The following is a 15,210-nucleotide window of genomic DNA, read 5'->3' on the forward strand; positions in this document are numbered from 1 at the left end:
ATCCCCATCTGACATTTTTTTGAGAATGAAAACATTAACAGCTTATGGATAGTTCCAATGATTGAGACCCACTTCTGGATGCTATTCCATATCAGTAAGAGCCAAAGACAAATACTCAGCCTAGTAAACAAGTTATCAGCCTCAATAAATAAATCAAGAGAAAGTGCAATCCTATTTTACCGCTGCCTGAATACACACTTATGTAAAAAGTCCATAATGCCAGTTGTGATGTCTGCCCATTATCTTTAAGAGGAATCTAAACCCATTTTTCATTAATAACTGTGTATCAATCATCTCTGGYGCTTTTAGTGTCAACTAGGACAGAAAAGGAAGGTGAATAATATCACATGAAAAAGAAATTACAAAGGAATTACTAATCAAGGAATAAAGCTGCAAGTGAAAAAAAAAATCCAATTTTAATATTGGCTTGTTTGTTTTATCTCCTCTTAAGATTCCCCAGCACATACCTAGGAAGAAGTTTACTTGAGAGACAGCACATTTCATATGGCAAAGTACTTACCAAACTTGYACCATAGACTACATTGAGCAGACAATTTTCTGAGGCACCACATTGTAAGCTGTGCAGATTTGTTTGGTTTGTTTGTGCAATGGCTCCTCTATAATGTTTTTGTCTCGCAGACTTATTCCCGTAACAGACTTTTGCACAAACCACTGGCTTTTCCAATTCTAACACTAAGGTAAGGAGAAGCCCCTACCACTTCCCTACATTAGACTGAGAAAAACYAAAGCTTGAGATACCAAGGTGAAAGGTAAGGCAATTTATAAAACACAAACACAGACAAGTACCAATTTCCCAGCATGATGAAGTACCTGGGGGGCACTTTGTCTCCCAAAACTAGCAGTGCAGTTGCATTTCCTACACYAAAAGGCACATGCAAAATGCTGGAAGTCCTGACAAAAGCCATTTTTCCTCAATTCTGAGAGCCAAGCACACCTAAAGCATGCAYTGCTTCTACAGTGACAGTGCCCCACCAGCCCAGGATGAGGTGTGATTTTGAAGGCCTGTTTTCCTTCTATCCCACCACACACAGAGCTGRGCAATCAATCTCTGGTACCACACTGGGTGTGCACAGCAGCCTCCTTTGGGCACAGTCTCCAAAGCTCTGTGGAACAGGGGCTCATTTAATCATCTCTGAAAGTGAGACTCAGGGGTTAAGTCCATGCTTCTGAAAAAGTTGTCATGCTGCTGGCATCCTGGTATAGCAGTTGAACACTATAAATAGTAGCTTCAAAACTGTCACTCTTAATTAAGCACTACCTAAAACACAGACAGCATTTTAAGTGCTGGAAGACGTTCTCTTGTCATCTGCTCTGAGCAAATTAGATAGTGCTATCATTTAAGATTAACTTCTATCATCAGCATTAGTCTTAATTTATTTCTTGTACCTTTCCCTTGGTTTTGAAATGCCCAAGTCATCATTTAATGTAACATCCTCTATGTGCCCCACTCAGGTGTCCACTGCCCTTCAACTTCTGCTGCGGAAGAAAACCAATCCAGGATTGGTATATGCTAGCTAGTGGAAACAACAAAAAACCAAAGAGAAAAATCTATAAAATAATATGCAAACATACCTATTGTGACAACTGTGCATACRTAAGTATGACCACGATTATGTGGTTACATGGTTAATACACGAGAGTCAGATTTTTCAGCACCGATTCATGCTGATATTTGGGRTAGAGGCTTGGTAGAAAAAAACACCAAAATTTGTTCCATGTGTAAGAGATGCATTTCATCCTGGACTTCAGAAAATCACCAGGAAGCAAGCAATGGGATTCGATTCATTCAGATGGGGAGCAAAAATCAGTGCTACAAGCACTACAAACAATGTTGTTGCCTACAGCAACAGCACTGAGGGCAAATTTAGTACATTAAGCTTTTACTTAGATGATCTAGAACCATAAACAGCATATAGTAAGTGTTATCAGACTTTTTCATAGTTTATTCTTATTCTAGAATGGAATGTTAGTGAAAAAAATACCCGTGGATGTAGCACAAGTGAAAGGGGAGGTGGAGTAAAAGATATGGGTGGGTGTGTTGRGGGGTGGTGAAGCTTACATCAGGGATCCCTTTTCTGACTGAGAAGTCTCAACTGCTTCTTGTGGGGAATGTCTGCAAACACAGGCAGAGTTACACGGTACAAATAATTCCAACTACCTAGACAGTACGAGAGAAGTATCAACCCAAATAAAAASGTGATGGCACAAGGTCTGCCTTCCATCACCAGAGCAGTGTTGGGCTGTCATCAYAAATGGCAGATACACAGTGGCAGGAATGGAGGGCTGCTCATCCAAAGATAAAACAACTCAACTGTGCCAGCATTTAGCTTCACTAGCTCAGATGATAAAAGAACTTGAAAAGGCTTTCTAGGATCTCTYGGAAAGGCTCTATATTGCCCTTCACTTGCCTTGCATAAGATCTGGTAGAAAGCATCAAAAGTAAATAMAGCTATCCAAAAGTAGTAAGCTATAGCAGTTGTTGATCAGAACTGACTCCTGATGAGTAGTAGCTTACAGGACACTTTTTTTTCTCTTTCAGATCAATTTCAATAAACACAAACCAGAATCACCTTGAAAAGCAAAGTCACACACAGAACAAGAAAAACATACATATGTACTGAAAAAAACAAGATGTGTAATCACAGCATGTGAAATAATTTCCAACAGTGTCTCTTCTCAGCAGAAGTAAAGTTAATATACCCAARAAAAGTCTGAAAGCAGCCCCTAATTGCACTTATTTTATTGATAAAGATCCTCACTATCATCAAAACTTCAGACTTCATTATGGGAGGACCCCAAAAGGCAGCTTTAGTAGTAGAAGATAAGAAGATTCCTTCAACTATCATATGTAATACATCCAAAGGCAAGATGCACCTAAATAAATTATACTAACTTTTGTGGATTAAGGACAAAGATAAAATTAGTTCTGCCGATGTGGTAAGAGATAAAGCACAAAAAAATGAACAATAAAAACAGAATTTGCAAATCAATGGAACTTTAAAAAGAATAAAGGCAAGCATTGTCAGAGTCCAAACACAAACTACTGATGTGGTTTTCTATAATGGGTAAAAAATATTTATCAATTTGATCTCCCAAATGGGTTTGAAAGTGAGATCATGGTAGTCTTTCAGCAGATCTGTTAGAGAAATGCCTAAAGAGGTTCAAAGCATTTTCAGTGGTGAAACAGTTTGAGTAAATCCGCGAAATTAAGAGGAAAAAAAAGAAACCAGGGGTTAGAATCCCTACCCCCCAAAAAACCCCACAAACTAATTAAACAAACAAACCAACCCCCCCCCCCCAACAAAATCACCAAAACTGACACCCAAACAAACATAAGTCCCGACAAAGAAGACCAAATCACGATACCATTCAGAGGATATAAACATTAACTGAAACTGTTGTTTCTGTCAGAAAGATTAGCTGAACAGTCCAGTAGTACAGTAAAAACAAATTTAGCATTAAATAGTAAATACTGAAACAAACACAGAGAATGCTGTAAAAATGAAATGAAAAATTGACTGAAATGAACAAATACACAACTAAATTGAACTTTAAAAGTACATCACAAAACAGTGATGTACACAGACTAGCATATCAAAAAATCATAAAAACCCCAAACATCCAAACTTTTGAACTTGACCTTGAAAGGAGGCTGAAAAGCTCCAGSTCTGTGATGTACCACTTTACTTTCTCATTGTTCAGTTTTCTAGCCTTCTTCACAGTTTCACCCATCCTCACAACCACTTACTCATATTCTGACTAGGGCATGACTTTCCAGGTTGCAGGACTGCCCATCACTTAGGGAATCATTCTGAATCTCCCTGGGATAAATTTTATGCATTAAACAATGGGAGCAGACTGGATGTCATTTGCTGTGATTGAGATGCAGACAATGTAGGACTGAGTTAGAAATCCATTTTAGTAAAAATGGAATAATCACTACAAGGTACCAAAGCACGGGTTTGCACACCCTCAACTGATGAAATATGARARGTGYTGGTCAGAGCCTGGTGCTAAWAACACCAAGGTTGGTGCTATCAGTGCCATCAGCCCATGTTTGGGCCATTCACTTCAGAGTTGGACTCCATSATCTGTGTGCGTCCCTTMCAAATCAGAATATTCTCTGACTCTTTCCCCAGCAGTTTTAAAGATATGCTGTTAGAATATCTGCCAAATCACAGAACACCCACTGCCATCCAGAGCATGTCTTTAGAAAAATACATTAAATGAATGTGTTGCTTCCCCTCTAGCTGAAGTAGCTATTAGGAGCCACATTGACTCTACCAAGATTCCAGCTGTCCCTCTCTGTTTTTTCAGAAGTCTTTTTCAGCTCTGAGCCAGACACACTTATTTCAAAAGAAAGGTTTATTTAAGAACTTAGACTACACTAGGRGTAAACATTTGAACATATATTTTACATAGCACGATCACAACTTTTTGATCAATTCAGACACAAAATTGGACTTCTTTGTGGAAAATGTGTGGCAGTTAAAAATCTCAAGTATATAGAGTTATCTCACCCATGACCCCACAATCTTCTGAAACAGATGAGATACCCCAGGGCAAGGGAAACCATTCACTACATCTCATAAATAAGTTATTGCAATCACCTGAAAATCATCACTGTTTTACAGCAAAGTCTGAAACCTGCAAGATAATTTAACTCAGATTTAATTGCTTCATTTTTCTTACTCCAAGATTAYATCCCTGCCAGAGAAATAAGGCAGTTGAAACTGTAGCTGAACACACAACTACAATGCAATGTTCAGAGACTGCTTAAGACAGTGTGCTGGCACAGTTACTCCTGAATCACAAAACATTGTTCTGAGAAAACTACTACAGCCTGCCAAGAATAACTGAGATATGCCTCCACCATGGCAGGCATTACTCACACAGCTATTAGCATAAATATTCAAAGGCCTGATGAAAATAATTGCCCTGTGTTCCATTATCAGATAGAGTAGGAAAAAAAAAAAGAAAAAGCAAAGGAAAAAAAAAACCAACCACGACATACTGATAGGCAAGATTTAACCACACAACRTTCCCCTCTGTAAAATACTGCCAACACATTTATACAAATCAAGTTCTTGCAAAATTTCTTCCCTGTCATTAATTACTGAAAGTTGACTTTTGATTATGCTTGTATGGAAAGCTTGTTTCTAAAACGGGCTTAGCAATTTTGTTGACTTAAAAGAAGCACTTCACACCATCAGGAATTTGCACTCATATACTACCAGACACTCCTGCATGTTGTTGTTACTGAAGTTTTTTACTTTTAAAAACATGTCAGGAGATATAATTACCTGTCAACAGGTATTAAGATATGTTATATCTTCTTGTTCGAGATAAAAAAAAACCCACAATTTTAAAAAACAAAAATTATGCAAGAATCTTCACAATCCACAGACACAAYAGTATGTCTTTAACATCAAATACATTCCAAAAAAACAATTTCTATTTTTTTCAGTCAGCATCATAGGAAGTGTGTATGTAGTTCTAATCAGTTCAACACAGAAGTCTACCAACTGAGTTTTAAGAAGTTGTTAATTGGTTATTTCTGGAGAGGAAACTGCAACTCCCTGGTTCCACCAAAAGTCCCAATGCAATTGCAGAACATGGATCCAGGCTTTCTTGAGGTCTAAAAAGAGTTCACTGACCAGAGTAACAGCAATCCTGATAACAGAGGAAAAATGACTTCTTTCTGTTCTTACAGAAACATTAATACTCATTACATTCAAGCTTAGAAGAGCACCAAACTGTCTTTTTAATCWTCACAGTCAAGTTTCAAGAGGGGTGGAAAACACAAAATAAAACCACAAACCACCACCATCAGCAAMAATCTACCTCTGACTTCTGCTTTTTTGAGAACTGGGTTATCTTGGAGCAACAAGCAGAGGGATGGCTGAAGTAATAAACACACAAAAATGGTTATTCCTAGCAGAATCCAACTGAGTAGCAGGCAYAACWGATGTTCGCCAGGAAAAAAGGTCAWGCGAACACCACCGTTCTGCCARCACGGCTGTTGGACATTTATTTCCCCTAAATACCCAAAGAAAAGACGTTTTGTGCCTGTTTACCCATAGAAAACAGGTTTTGTCTATGATATCTGTTTAGCCATCTGGAATGCTTCACTGTTTCACTGTTAGTCACTCTACTTAAAATGGAAATATATTGTAATTGGCACAGTTTGTGACTCCTGACTTCCTGCATAATAATTTTCACAGCCTTTTCCAGTCCTCATTTACCACCAAATCCAAACTGAGAACACAGCACAGATCTTAAAATTATCTAGTAGGCAAAGACTTGATAATTCTTGGAAGCACTCCTCTYCAGAAAAGGAAGTCTAAGAGGAAAGCTAATGAAACATGCCCTGTTGGTGCATTGTCCTCAGTCATGCAACTGCCAACACAAGATCAGGTTCTGACATGTTCAGGGGTCAACAGAACCAAATCTCACCCTGACATTTAATAACCAGAGAAAAAGAGGAGTCCACTGATGTTTTTCTAGGGCTGGCAGTGTTGGTTCTAATATGGGAATTGCTGCATTTTCACATCTTATTAGCTTCCAGACCAACAGCTAATTTAAAATGCATAGTTTTGGAATGTTAACATATCCAAGTGACACAACACAGCACCAACAGGCACCTCAGGCAAGACACAGCAGCTGTCCACATGCATGYTCTTCTCCTCTGGCCTCCTTCTCCCAGCAGGTCATGCAGCTGAGCTCACTCCTCTCTTTCTGTTGCCAAGCTTGTGGAACTCAGCTTTCTCCACAACCCAGAGAGGAAACCTCTAACCCCTTCCTCCTCCTCTCTCTCTCAGTCCAACAAAACAAAAGACATTACATCTTCATTGTTAAGAATTCAATTTCTGAGCTTGCACAGTTGCTGTTAATGGTACTCTGACGGATCTGAAAACCATCATGCACAGATGTGAAAAAGCCCACCCTTATGCCCCATGCAATACCTGTGGAYTTATTCGATGCTCTCCGTCGAATTTCAGTCACCATCAACCGTGACACTTGAGTAGTAAACTGCAGGAGGTCAGAAAATTTCTCTGTCATTGTACTTGGAGGAGCATTTCCAAACACCTAAACCAAGAGAAAAATGGATACATTAGAATCAATCAGTTTACAACGATCACTACAAACTACCATGTTCCTTTGTGAAGAAGTATTCCTATGGAGATTGCAAGTTTTTCTTTTCATGCTGCAGCATTCATCATTGCACAGGTTTGCACAGCACATGTTCTAAGATATTTCCATAGCTGGAATTCAGACATCATTCAGGGACGTAAAATCTGATGAATGGAGGGGGGAAAGAGTTGTAAGTTTTCTTGCAAGTTGAAAACCCCACAGAGCCCCAAAAGACTGATTGCACTTACTGGGGTAAAGATCAGATACCAGACTAAATTCTCCAACAGTTTTTAAGATCATCTCCTTTACTATATACTGGACCTAAAGAGAATGATGTGTGCAAAATCTTTTAAAGGGACTAGGAATTARAATTGCCCTGTTAAGTCCTTCCTCAGTTAACTGACAAAACCAGGAAGCCCCCCATGTCGCTAATATCTAAAGGACTTTCCYCTTTTGATATCCTTCCGAACATAACAGCAGGGGTTTTTTTCATAAATCATCACTTAATTCTAGTAACTTATTCGTCRTTATTAAGCATTGATTTTGTTATTAAATAATGTATTAGACCACACATAACAGGGAAAAATGTGTTAACTCTGTGGTATTGCACTAAGCTGTGGAACACATTATCTCAAAATAGATTAGCTAGTTGCTGCAGTAATTTACTTTTCATTCAAGACTGCACACAAAAAGGAGTCTTTAKTCATACTTACAATGTAAAACTTGCACTAAAATAGTCACAACAAACCCATARTATTCATTAGCAAACAAAGCACGCAATCCAAATTATGGTGTCATCACTTGTGTCAGTGCTGAAGAAACAGAATAGCCTGCTCAACACCTGAACAGCCTCTRCTTGTTTACATTTTCTTCCCTTATAGATATTTATGTAACCTTCAGGAATGTCCCTGATGAGCATTAAAGATTACAGTATTTTTCTAGCAAAATTTAAGTTCAACAAGTTCTATTGGTCTCTCAGAAGGAGGATGTGTTCTACAAGAGTAGAATTGATTGGGACTCAACAGCTGCTTCACCCCTGTCTCCTTTCTGTGGATGACCCAGTTATCCCATTACAGCTGAGCTGCTGGCATACTTGGCTGAGGTCATTCTCAAGCCCAGGGACATCCAGTGAAATCCATGATCACAGCAAACCGGGATGCAAGGTAACTGTGATGCCAACTTACTTTGGAACACCTAAGTCACTGAAAAAAACTTAAAAGGCAGAAGAAAGAATAACCTTTGTCTAAGTTTGACTTCTTAGTATCAGTTGTTCTGGCACATCACAAAACAGCCAAAAATATTTTTCCTCTCTACTTGCATTGCAAAGTCATGATGAAATGGAGACAGAAATACAACATTGAAATTGAACACTCAGTTTCCTCAAAATAAAAATAGTTTTAACCAAAGGCGTGTTTCTCATACTGGAAATTTCAACGACCATTATCATTAAAGCAAGCAAATGGGAGACCAGACATTACAAGCAGACAACTGTTTTCTGTAGACCAAGAAAACACGCCTCATTTGGATTAGAGACCACACAACATTCCTAGTACAAACAATCCAGGTCTCCTTAAATATTTCACAAGACCTCCTTTAGCAGTTGYCTGCATCAGCTTCCCAATTCACCCAAGAGCCCCTAACRTCCACAAGGCTRTAAGAAGGGAAGAGGGCCTTGAGGCTTGCACACTCTCAGATATAACACAAGCAAGATTATCTAGACCAGAATGCACATAAGCATCTTGGCATCACTAATTGTTTAAAGCTCATTCACCCAGACTAAGGGAAAAGGAAAAACTAGTGGCCCTGTTATCTATTCTGAGTTTGCCCAGGTTTGTCAACAGTTCTCAGGCCATGAGGAGAGCTCAGAGTTACAGTAACAGGTTAACTGAGGTCAAGTGCATTTTAATTAGCTTCCCCATAACCAAGTTTGTACTACATAGAATACACATATCCTTACCCAATAAGCATTTTTGTACCCTCAGACTAAAAGTGGTAGCAAAAAACAGGAACAGGACATAATACATTTTACCAATAAATCATGTTTTTAACAAGGAAAAGCAAGGCACTTTCAAGATAACGTAAACAATGTACCACTTATTCAAAAGCAGYCTCTTCATCATTCCATCAACTTTGCTCACACTGCACAACCATTCCTACCACGTTGGTACAGCAGTACTTCAAAAACTCACTGAACTCTGAAAGGAGCCTTTTCAGTACTCTTCCACAGGGCCAAGCTTTTGTTAATTATGCACCAATTTTTCTTTTCATTACTATGTGATTCATCATTTCATAAGCCTCCCTGAACAATGAAGAWAAATAAATGGTCTGTAAACCCACTTGTTACCAGAACTAGCAAGATGGTTTTATCWGTAGCACGTTTGAGACATGCTCTATCTATAAAAGCATTTTAGAATGCTTTAGCTCTGCTGAATTCACTGATTAATAATCCTCAAAATAAAAAACTAAAAAGGAAATGAAACGGCATTTCACACAAAACTTAAGATACCTCTGATAAGAGGAAAAACCCAACCCCATGGCTAAGCAAGAAAGCCTCAGAAGAGCTCCTGGATACACTGGTTATTTAAGTGGCTGCCTGCTGCTGGCCACTTGGATGCCTCTAGGAAGCAGATTTACCTTCTTCATTCTCGATCTCTGCACTCAGCAAAAATAAAACTTCTCCAGAACTGCATTTTGTGTGCGCGCACACACACACAGAGATTACAGAAAAACTCATGCAGCATCCACTTCCGACAGCTCACTACTCTGGTATGAGAGACWTTCTAGAGTACACATCAAGGCATAGCACAGAAGTTTTAATCTGAGCTCYACAATTTACTTGGAGTTTCTCCTCCTAACACAGATATCCAAATCTCGTAACAGATAACGCTTTTATGATACACCATCATAATCTTTGCTTAAGGCAGTAACAGAAAAAGTACTCAATCACACTTAAAAATCTTCAACAGAATTAAGATAGCAAAGTAACTGATGGATGCAAAGTAACTGATGGATGGATTCCAAGTCTGAATTTGAATGAAGTTATTAACTGATCTCTTCAAACATCTGCAGCTAAGGATTATGTTCGAGAAACAAGAAAAATTTTAGAAAGGAATTTCTAATAATGTTTTAGTGATTCCTGACAGTAAAAGCATCCCTTCTCAGATAACAGTCACATCAGAATTTGAGAGTGAACCAAGATTTACCATATCTGCCACTGCAAATCTCTTCCAAAACTCTTTAGAAAATGAGATTGTTTTCTCGTGCTGTTTTTAATTCCAATCAGAGCTTGTCTTGCTGTGACCTGCAGAGTTACTAAGCTAGCAGGATTGTTCTGAAACAAGCTGAACCATCAACAGTTGACATTCCAGAAGATATAAAACTAGATATGGTTGAGGATAGTGATGTAAAAACCAAACAAGGAAACTGAGGRGGGCAAAAAAGAGGAAAGAGGAAGAAAACAACCAGAAATAGGACTGAACAACAAAACATCTGGCAAACATGTAAGAACGTGCATTCAGCATGACGCTCACTTTAGTAAAGAAGGGTACAAAAGAGTCTCTAGGACTCAAGAGAACAGAGCACATAAATGAAACGATGTATTCTGTAAAGAACAGAAAAGAGACATGGGGAACCTGGGGAAGGAAAARGTACTATAAACAAGGGAAAAACCAGGAGAAAGAGTAGCCAAGATGTGTTCACAGATAGCAATCACAGAAACCATCAATCTTTTCAAGAATCTAACTGAGACTAAYGAGAATCTAGTAAGACTACTTAGTGAAGAAGTGATTTTGATGAAATAAAAAGAAAAGTTGGGACTACTGATTTGGTTTTCAGAATGCTGTAATACATGAGATGAAYGAAGGAGACTGGGAACAAGTGGTGCAAAGACATGAAGTAACTTCAACTAAGCTTCAGCAGAGTCCAGAGGAATGGCTGAGAACTAGGACAAGGCCAGCAAGAGGCATAAAAGCAGAGGGAGAAGAAGTGTATTAAGAAAGAAAACAATATAACAGAAAAGGCAGAAACAATGGAGAAATTAAAACTTAACTGCTGGTTTTAATTTCMGAAGTCTAATCAAAGTCTTTACTTAGACTGCTGTACATTCATTGCCACACTAGTTTTACTTAAACTCAGTAATATCACCAACTGCAATTTCTGCAGATACACGATACACTGCTACTGCCAGTAGTTACCACAAAGGCTAAGAAAAAATTCTTCTCCACCTGCAGATCAGAGTTAAGTGCTGAAGAAGCTCAAGTGGGGGCATTCTAYTTTCCAGAAGCATCAGCCTCATGTAACCAGCAGAGGGAGATTTCTAAGCATAACTGCATCAAAATAACCTTCACAGGCTTGAGGCAAGATTAAGATTCCACTGTGCTAATTTGTAAAAACAAATCAAGAAAGTCCATAACTAAAAGGCATATAATCTAAGCAGATAATTTAAAGAAGAGGCATATGAACTGAGCTTACTTCTCTCAAACTCACACAACAGGTTACCAGTAGAAATAATACCTAGGGCAACAGAATAGCATTTGAGTGATCCATCCACTAAAGCATACTAGCTCGTGGACTGAAAATCCTATTAATACTATGTTTTGACTAGGATTAATTTTTCTACATAAGATTGTTGTAGTTTAACCCCAACTGGCAGTTAAGCATCATAACTGCTCATTGCTCTCAGGTGGAATAGGGCAGAGAAACAGCAGGGTAGAAGCTAGAAAATTCATGGGTTGAGATAAAGACAGATTAACAGGAAAAGCAAATACCACGCAAGCAAGCAAAGCGAARAATAGAATTCACTCCCTGCTTCCCTTGGACAGGCAGGTGCTCAGCCTTCTCCAGGAGAGCAGGGCTCCATCATGCAGAACAGTGACTTGGGAAGACAAATCACTTTGAACATCTCCCCACGTCCTTCTCCTTCTTCCCCTTTTTATTTGCCGAGCYTCACACCATATGTATAGGATACCCAGTGGGTCAGCTGGGGTCTCCTCCASTGTGCCTCCTCCCAGTTCCATATGCACTCCCAGCCTCTTCACTGGTGGGGTGGGGTGAGGAGCAGAAAGACTTTGGCTCTGGGTAAGCACTGCTCAGGAGTAACTAAAATGTTACTCCCTTCTTATCAACATTATTTCCAACACAAATCCAAAACATAGCCCACAGTAGCTGCTATAAAGAAAACTAACTCTATCTCAACCAAAATCAGTACAAGCATGCAAGTAGTTCAGACTCTAAGACCTTCATAAACCATACTTTAAACTAAACTAATCTAATCTAACTAATCATTTTAGGTTTTGGACTATTCCAGTTTTTTGTGGTAGCATATACAAGCACAAATCSATCATTCAAGAAGAACTTCCAGAATAAGACTTTAGGTCACAGCAGAGAAAAAAAAAAAGAAAGCTAGATCTGTACATGCTGCTCTTTCAAGACCCTAAAACAACCATCAGAATTGTTATTCACAATACCCTGGCAGTGTAGTTGAGTGATACAAGACATTACAAGGATTTAGTTCCTATTAATTCTAGTGACAGTTGCCATAGTTCTGCCTCCAAACAAAATCTCAGTGCCTSAGTACAAGGGAAACATGAATACCACTGTAAAAGTGACTGTTATATCTTCCCACAGATTGCTTGTTCAAAATCTCCCTTGTCCATCAAAGGGTATTCAGACTCAATAATGGAAGAAAAGGGTCTATAAGGGTAAGAATATAGAGAATATATCACATAAGAGATTAAGATCGTTCATGTAGCCTAGAAAAATCAAGTTGACAGGACACGTTATGATTGTTATCTCTAAATATGCATCAGTACAACAAACACAAAGAAGGGAGAAGAGCTATTGAGACTCAAGGACAGTGCTGTCACACAAAAAAAGTGGGCATAAACTTACTACTGAAGTTTAGGTTGGAAATCACATGACTSTAGTAACAGTGAGCACTGCAGAAAAGCTGTCTACATCCATCTGTGAAATGCACTTGAGAAAAAGAGGTAAGCAAAGGAACTCTACAATGGTGAATTTATATCCCCTAACACAACACTGTGTGAAGGGGAAAACTGAAAGGATGCCAATGGGAGAAAACCTGTTGTCCTAGAACCAAAAGGCCTTGGGAACACAAAATACAAGCAGACAATTCAAATAAAGAAAACACCTCTTGCAAATTCCCCGGCTTACCCTGTTGAACACCGGTARCATCATGTAAAGTTTTTCTTCCTGCTCTTTCTGGGTCATGTGCCGTGGAGGATGACAGAGCTCCGTGAAGAGGCGCCGCAGATGCATCAGGCCCAGCGCGTTGTCCTGGGGGCTGCACTCCTCCTGCCGGGGCCGGCCCATGATCCTCTTCACCATATTCATCTTGGCTGACTTCTGGAAGTTCCCTTKTATCCTGTTCAGAAAGGAAAATGAACTTGCTGAGTACAAGAGATTGAGGCATTATTCCATCAAAGCCTTTAAATACATAGCACCCTCTCTCACAGTTAAGTACCACACCGCAGTCGAGAGCATTAGCTGATTTTGTATGCTAGGCATTGATTAGGATGTGCCTGGAGGATTTAAAGCCAACAACTTGAAAGAGAAAAATATCCAATATTCTCCGGCAGAAAGCACGGCTGGCCAGGCTTTGAACACTGCAAAATGCTTTGGTATTYTTTATTGGACGAGTTTTACGATCCTTTGGTGCACATCCCACAGCATTTACAACAGTGTTATCTACATAATGCAAAGTAGTTTCAAATTAATTCTAGAATAAAAACAGTACTTTAATCACACAAGACCTTCAACTCTCTCAGACATTGGTTTTATCATACACAGACAAGCTTAGATGTTTTCCTGACTTTKCTATGGCAGAGACAAAGCTATCCAAGATAGCTATCACTTATCTCAGACCCCAGGTAGTGGCTCTGCAGAATAACACCTCAGTCTTCAAAACAACATGGACCAAGGATTCCAGCCATGATATTGAAGTCTGTCAGGCAGGACCTTGCATGAGAGGTGTGACGGTACAAGCAGATAAATCCCTAAAACAAAGGTGGCCAATTTGTCCCTGCAAAAGGGACTAATCTCACAACCAGGTTCAAATTAGGGAAGGAATAAGRGGATTACAAGGGAAACAGTTCCAGCTCTACAAAGTAAAATACCAAGTAAAGATCACCAATCATGAGATACCCCATAGAATTGTAATGCCTACATCCCACTGCTTAAATATAGTTAAAAACCAAAGGTCAGGAACAGCTATAAAAATTATTCAAGATTAGAAAATGCCTTGCAGCAAGAATCTCAAAGAACTTAATTATTTAAATTATCAAAAAGAGATGTTACCATGAAGGGTCAATTATTAAAAGGAGAAGTGATGATTCCAAAGGTGCTGTAATATGAGTAACGAAGTGAAAGTACACATTACTGAAGAACTCCAACCCAAAGATTAAGTTGTGATGAGAGACAGGAGCTAGATACTACAGCCAGGAAAATAACATCAAYAACAAACTGGAGCTATGCTTGTAAAAGTGAACGCAATTAACTATGAATAAGAAACATGAACAAAAGAAAAATATTCTCTCTCTAAACCAAGAAAGAGATACCTTTCTGGAACATGTTCATAAAACATATTCATAAAGTATTTTACTGACACATAGAAAACAGTAGGAACTAATGCTAATGAACATTTAGGTACCATGTAAAAAATAGTTGTTGAAATAAGAAGTCATCAAAACAGCCAAGTTACAAGCCAGCAAATGTTAGCCCATGCTGGAAATGTGCACTGGCTTTTCACAACTGAAGAAAAGTTAGGATTGGATATTGTCCTTTAGTGCATCATTCCTAAGAAGTAACACAGGTATGACTTCGAATAAGCATTAATCATGCAGCTAACAATGGAACAACAYATTTTCCTCCAGAAACCCACAGCTTTTCCCAACTTCTCAGTTTGGGACCACTTCTCCTACTCTACCAGGTAAACTAAAAGAATACCAATCTGAGCTCAAAAACCCAAACCTCCAATGCCTAAGCAGTGGAAAAAAGTCTACAAATCTTACAAAATAAAATAAATACAATACAAATAAA

The 15,210-nt window shown here is 38.8% G+C and overlaps 1 protein-coding gene across 1 annotated transcript in view; it reads right to left on the reverse strand.

The window, feature by feature from the left end:
• WDFY3 (WD repeat and FYVE domain containing 3) overlaps window positions 1-15,210 on the reverse strand; it is a 152,634-nt gene that overhangs the window by 88,471 nt on the left and 48,953 nt on the right. Inside the window, exons 2-3 of the mRNA XM_057369192.1 lie at window positions 13,327-13,537; window positions 6,987-7,110 (exon numbers count right to left, since the gene is read on the reverse strand). Coding sequence (XP_057225175.1) covers window positions 6,987-7,110; window positions 13,327-13,506 — 304 coding nt within the window. The 5' untranslated portion in view covers window positions 13,507-13,537. The remainder of the gene's footprint in view (window positions 1-6,986; window positions 7,111-13,326; window positions 13,538-15,210) is intronic.

This window comes from Malurus melanocephalus, unplaced genomic scaffold (assembly GCF_030028575.1).
Source record: "Malurus melanocephalus ecotype Western Australia unplaced genomic scaffold, MMel_1.1 scaffold_105, whole genome shotgun sequence".
In the NCBI taxonomy this organism is placed as follows: domain Eukaryota; kingdom Metazoa; phylum Chordata; class Aves; order Passeriformes; family Maluridae; genus Malurus; species Malurus melanocephalus.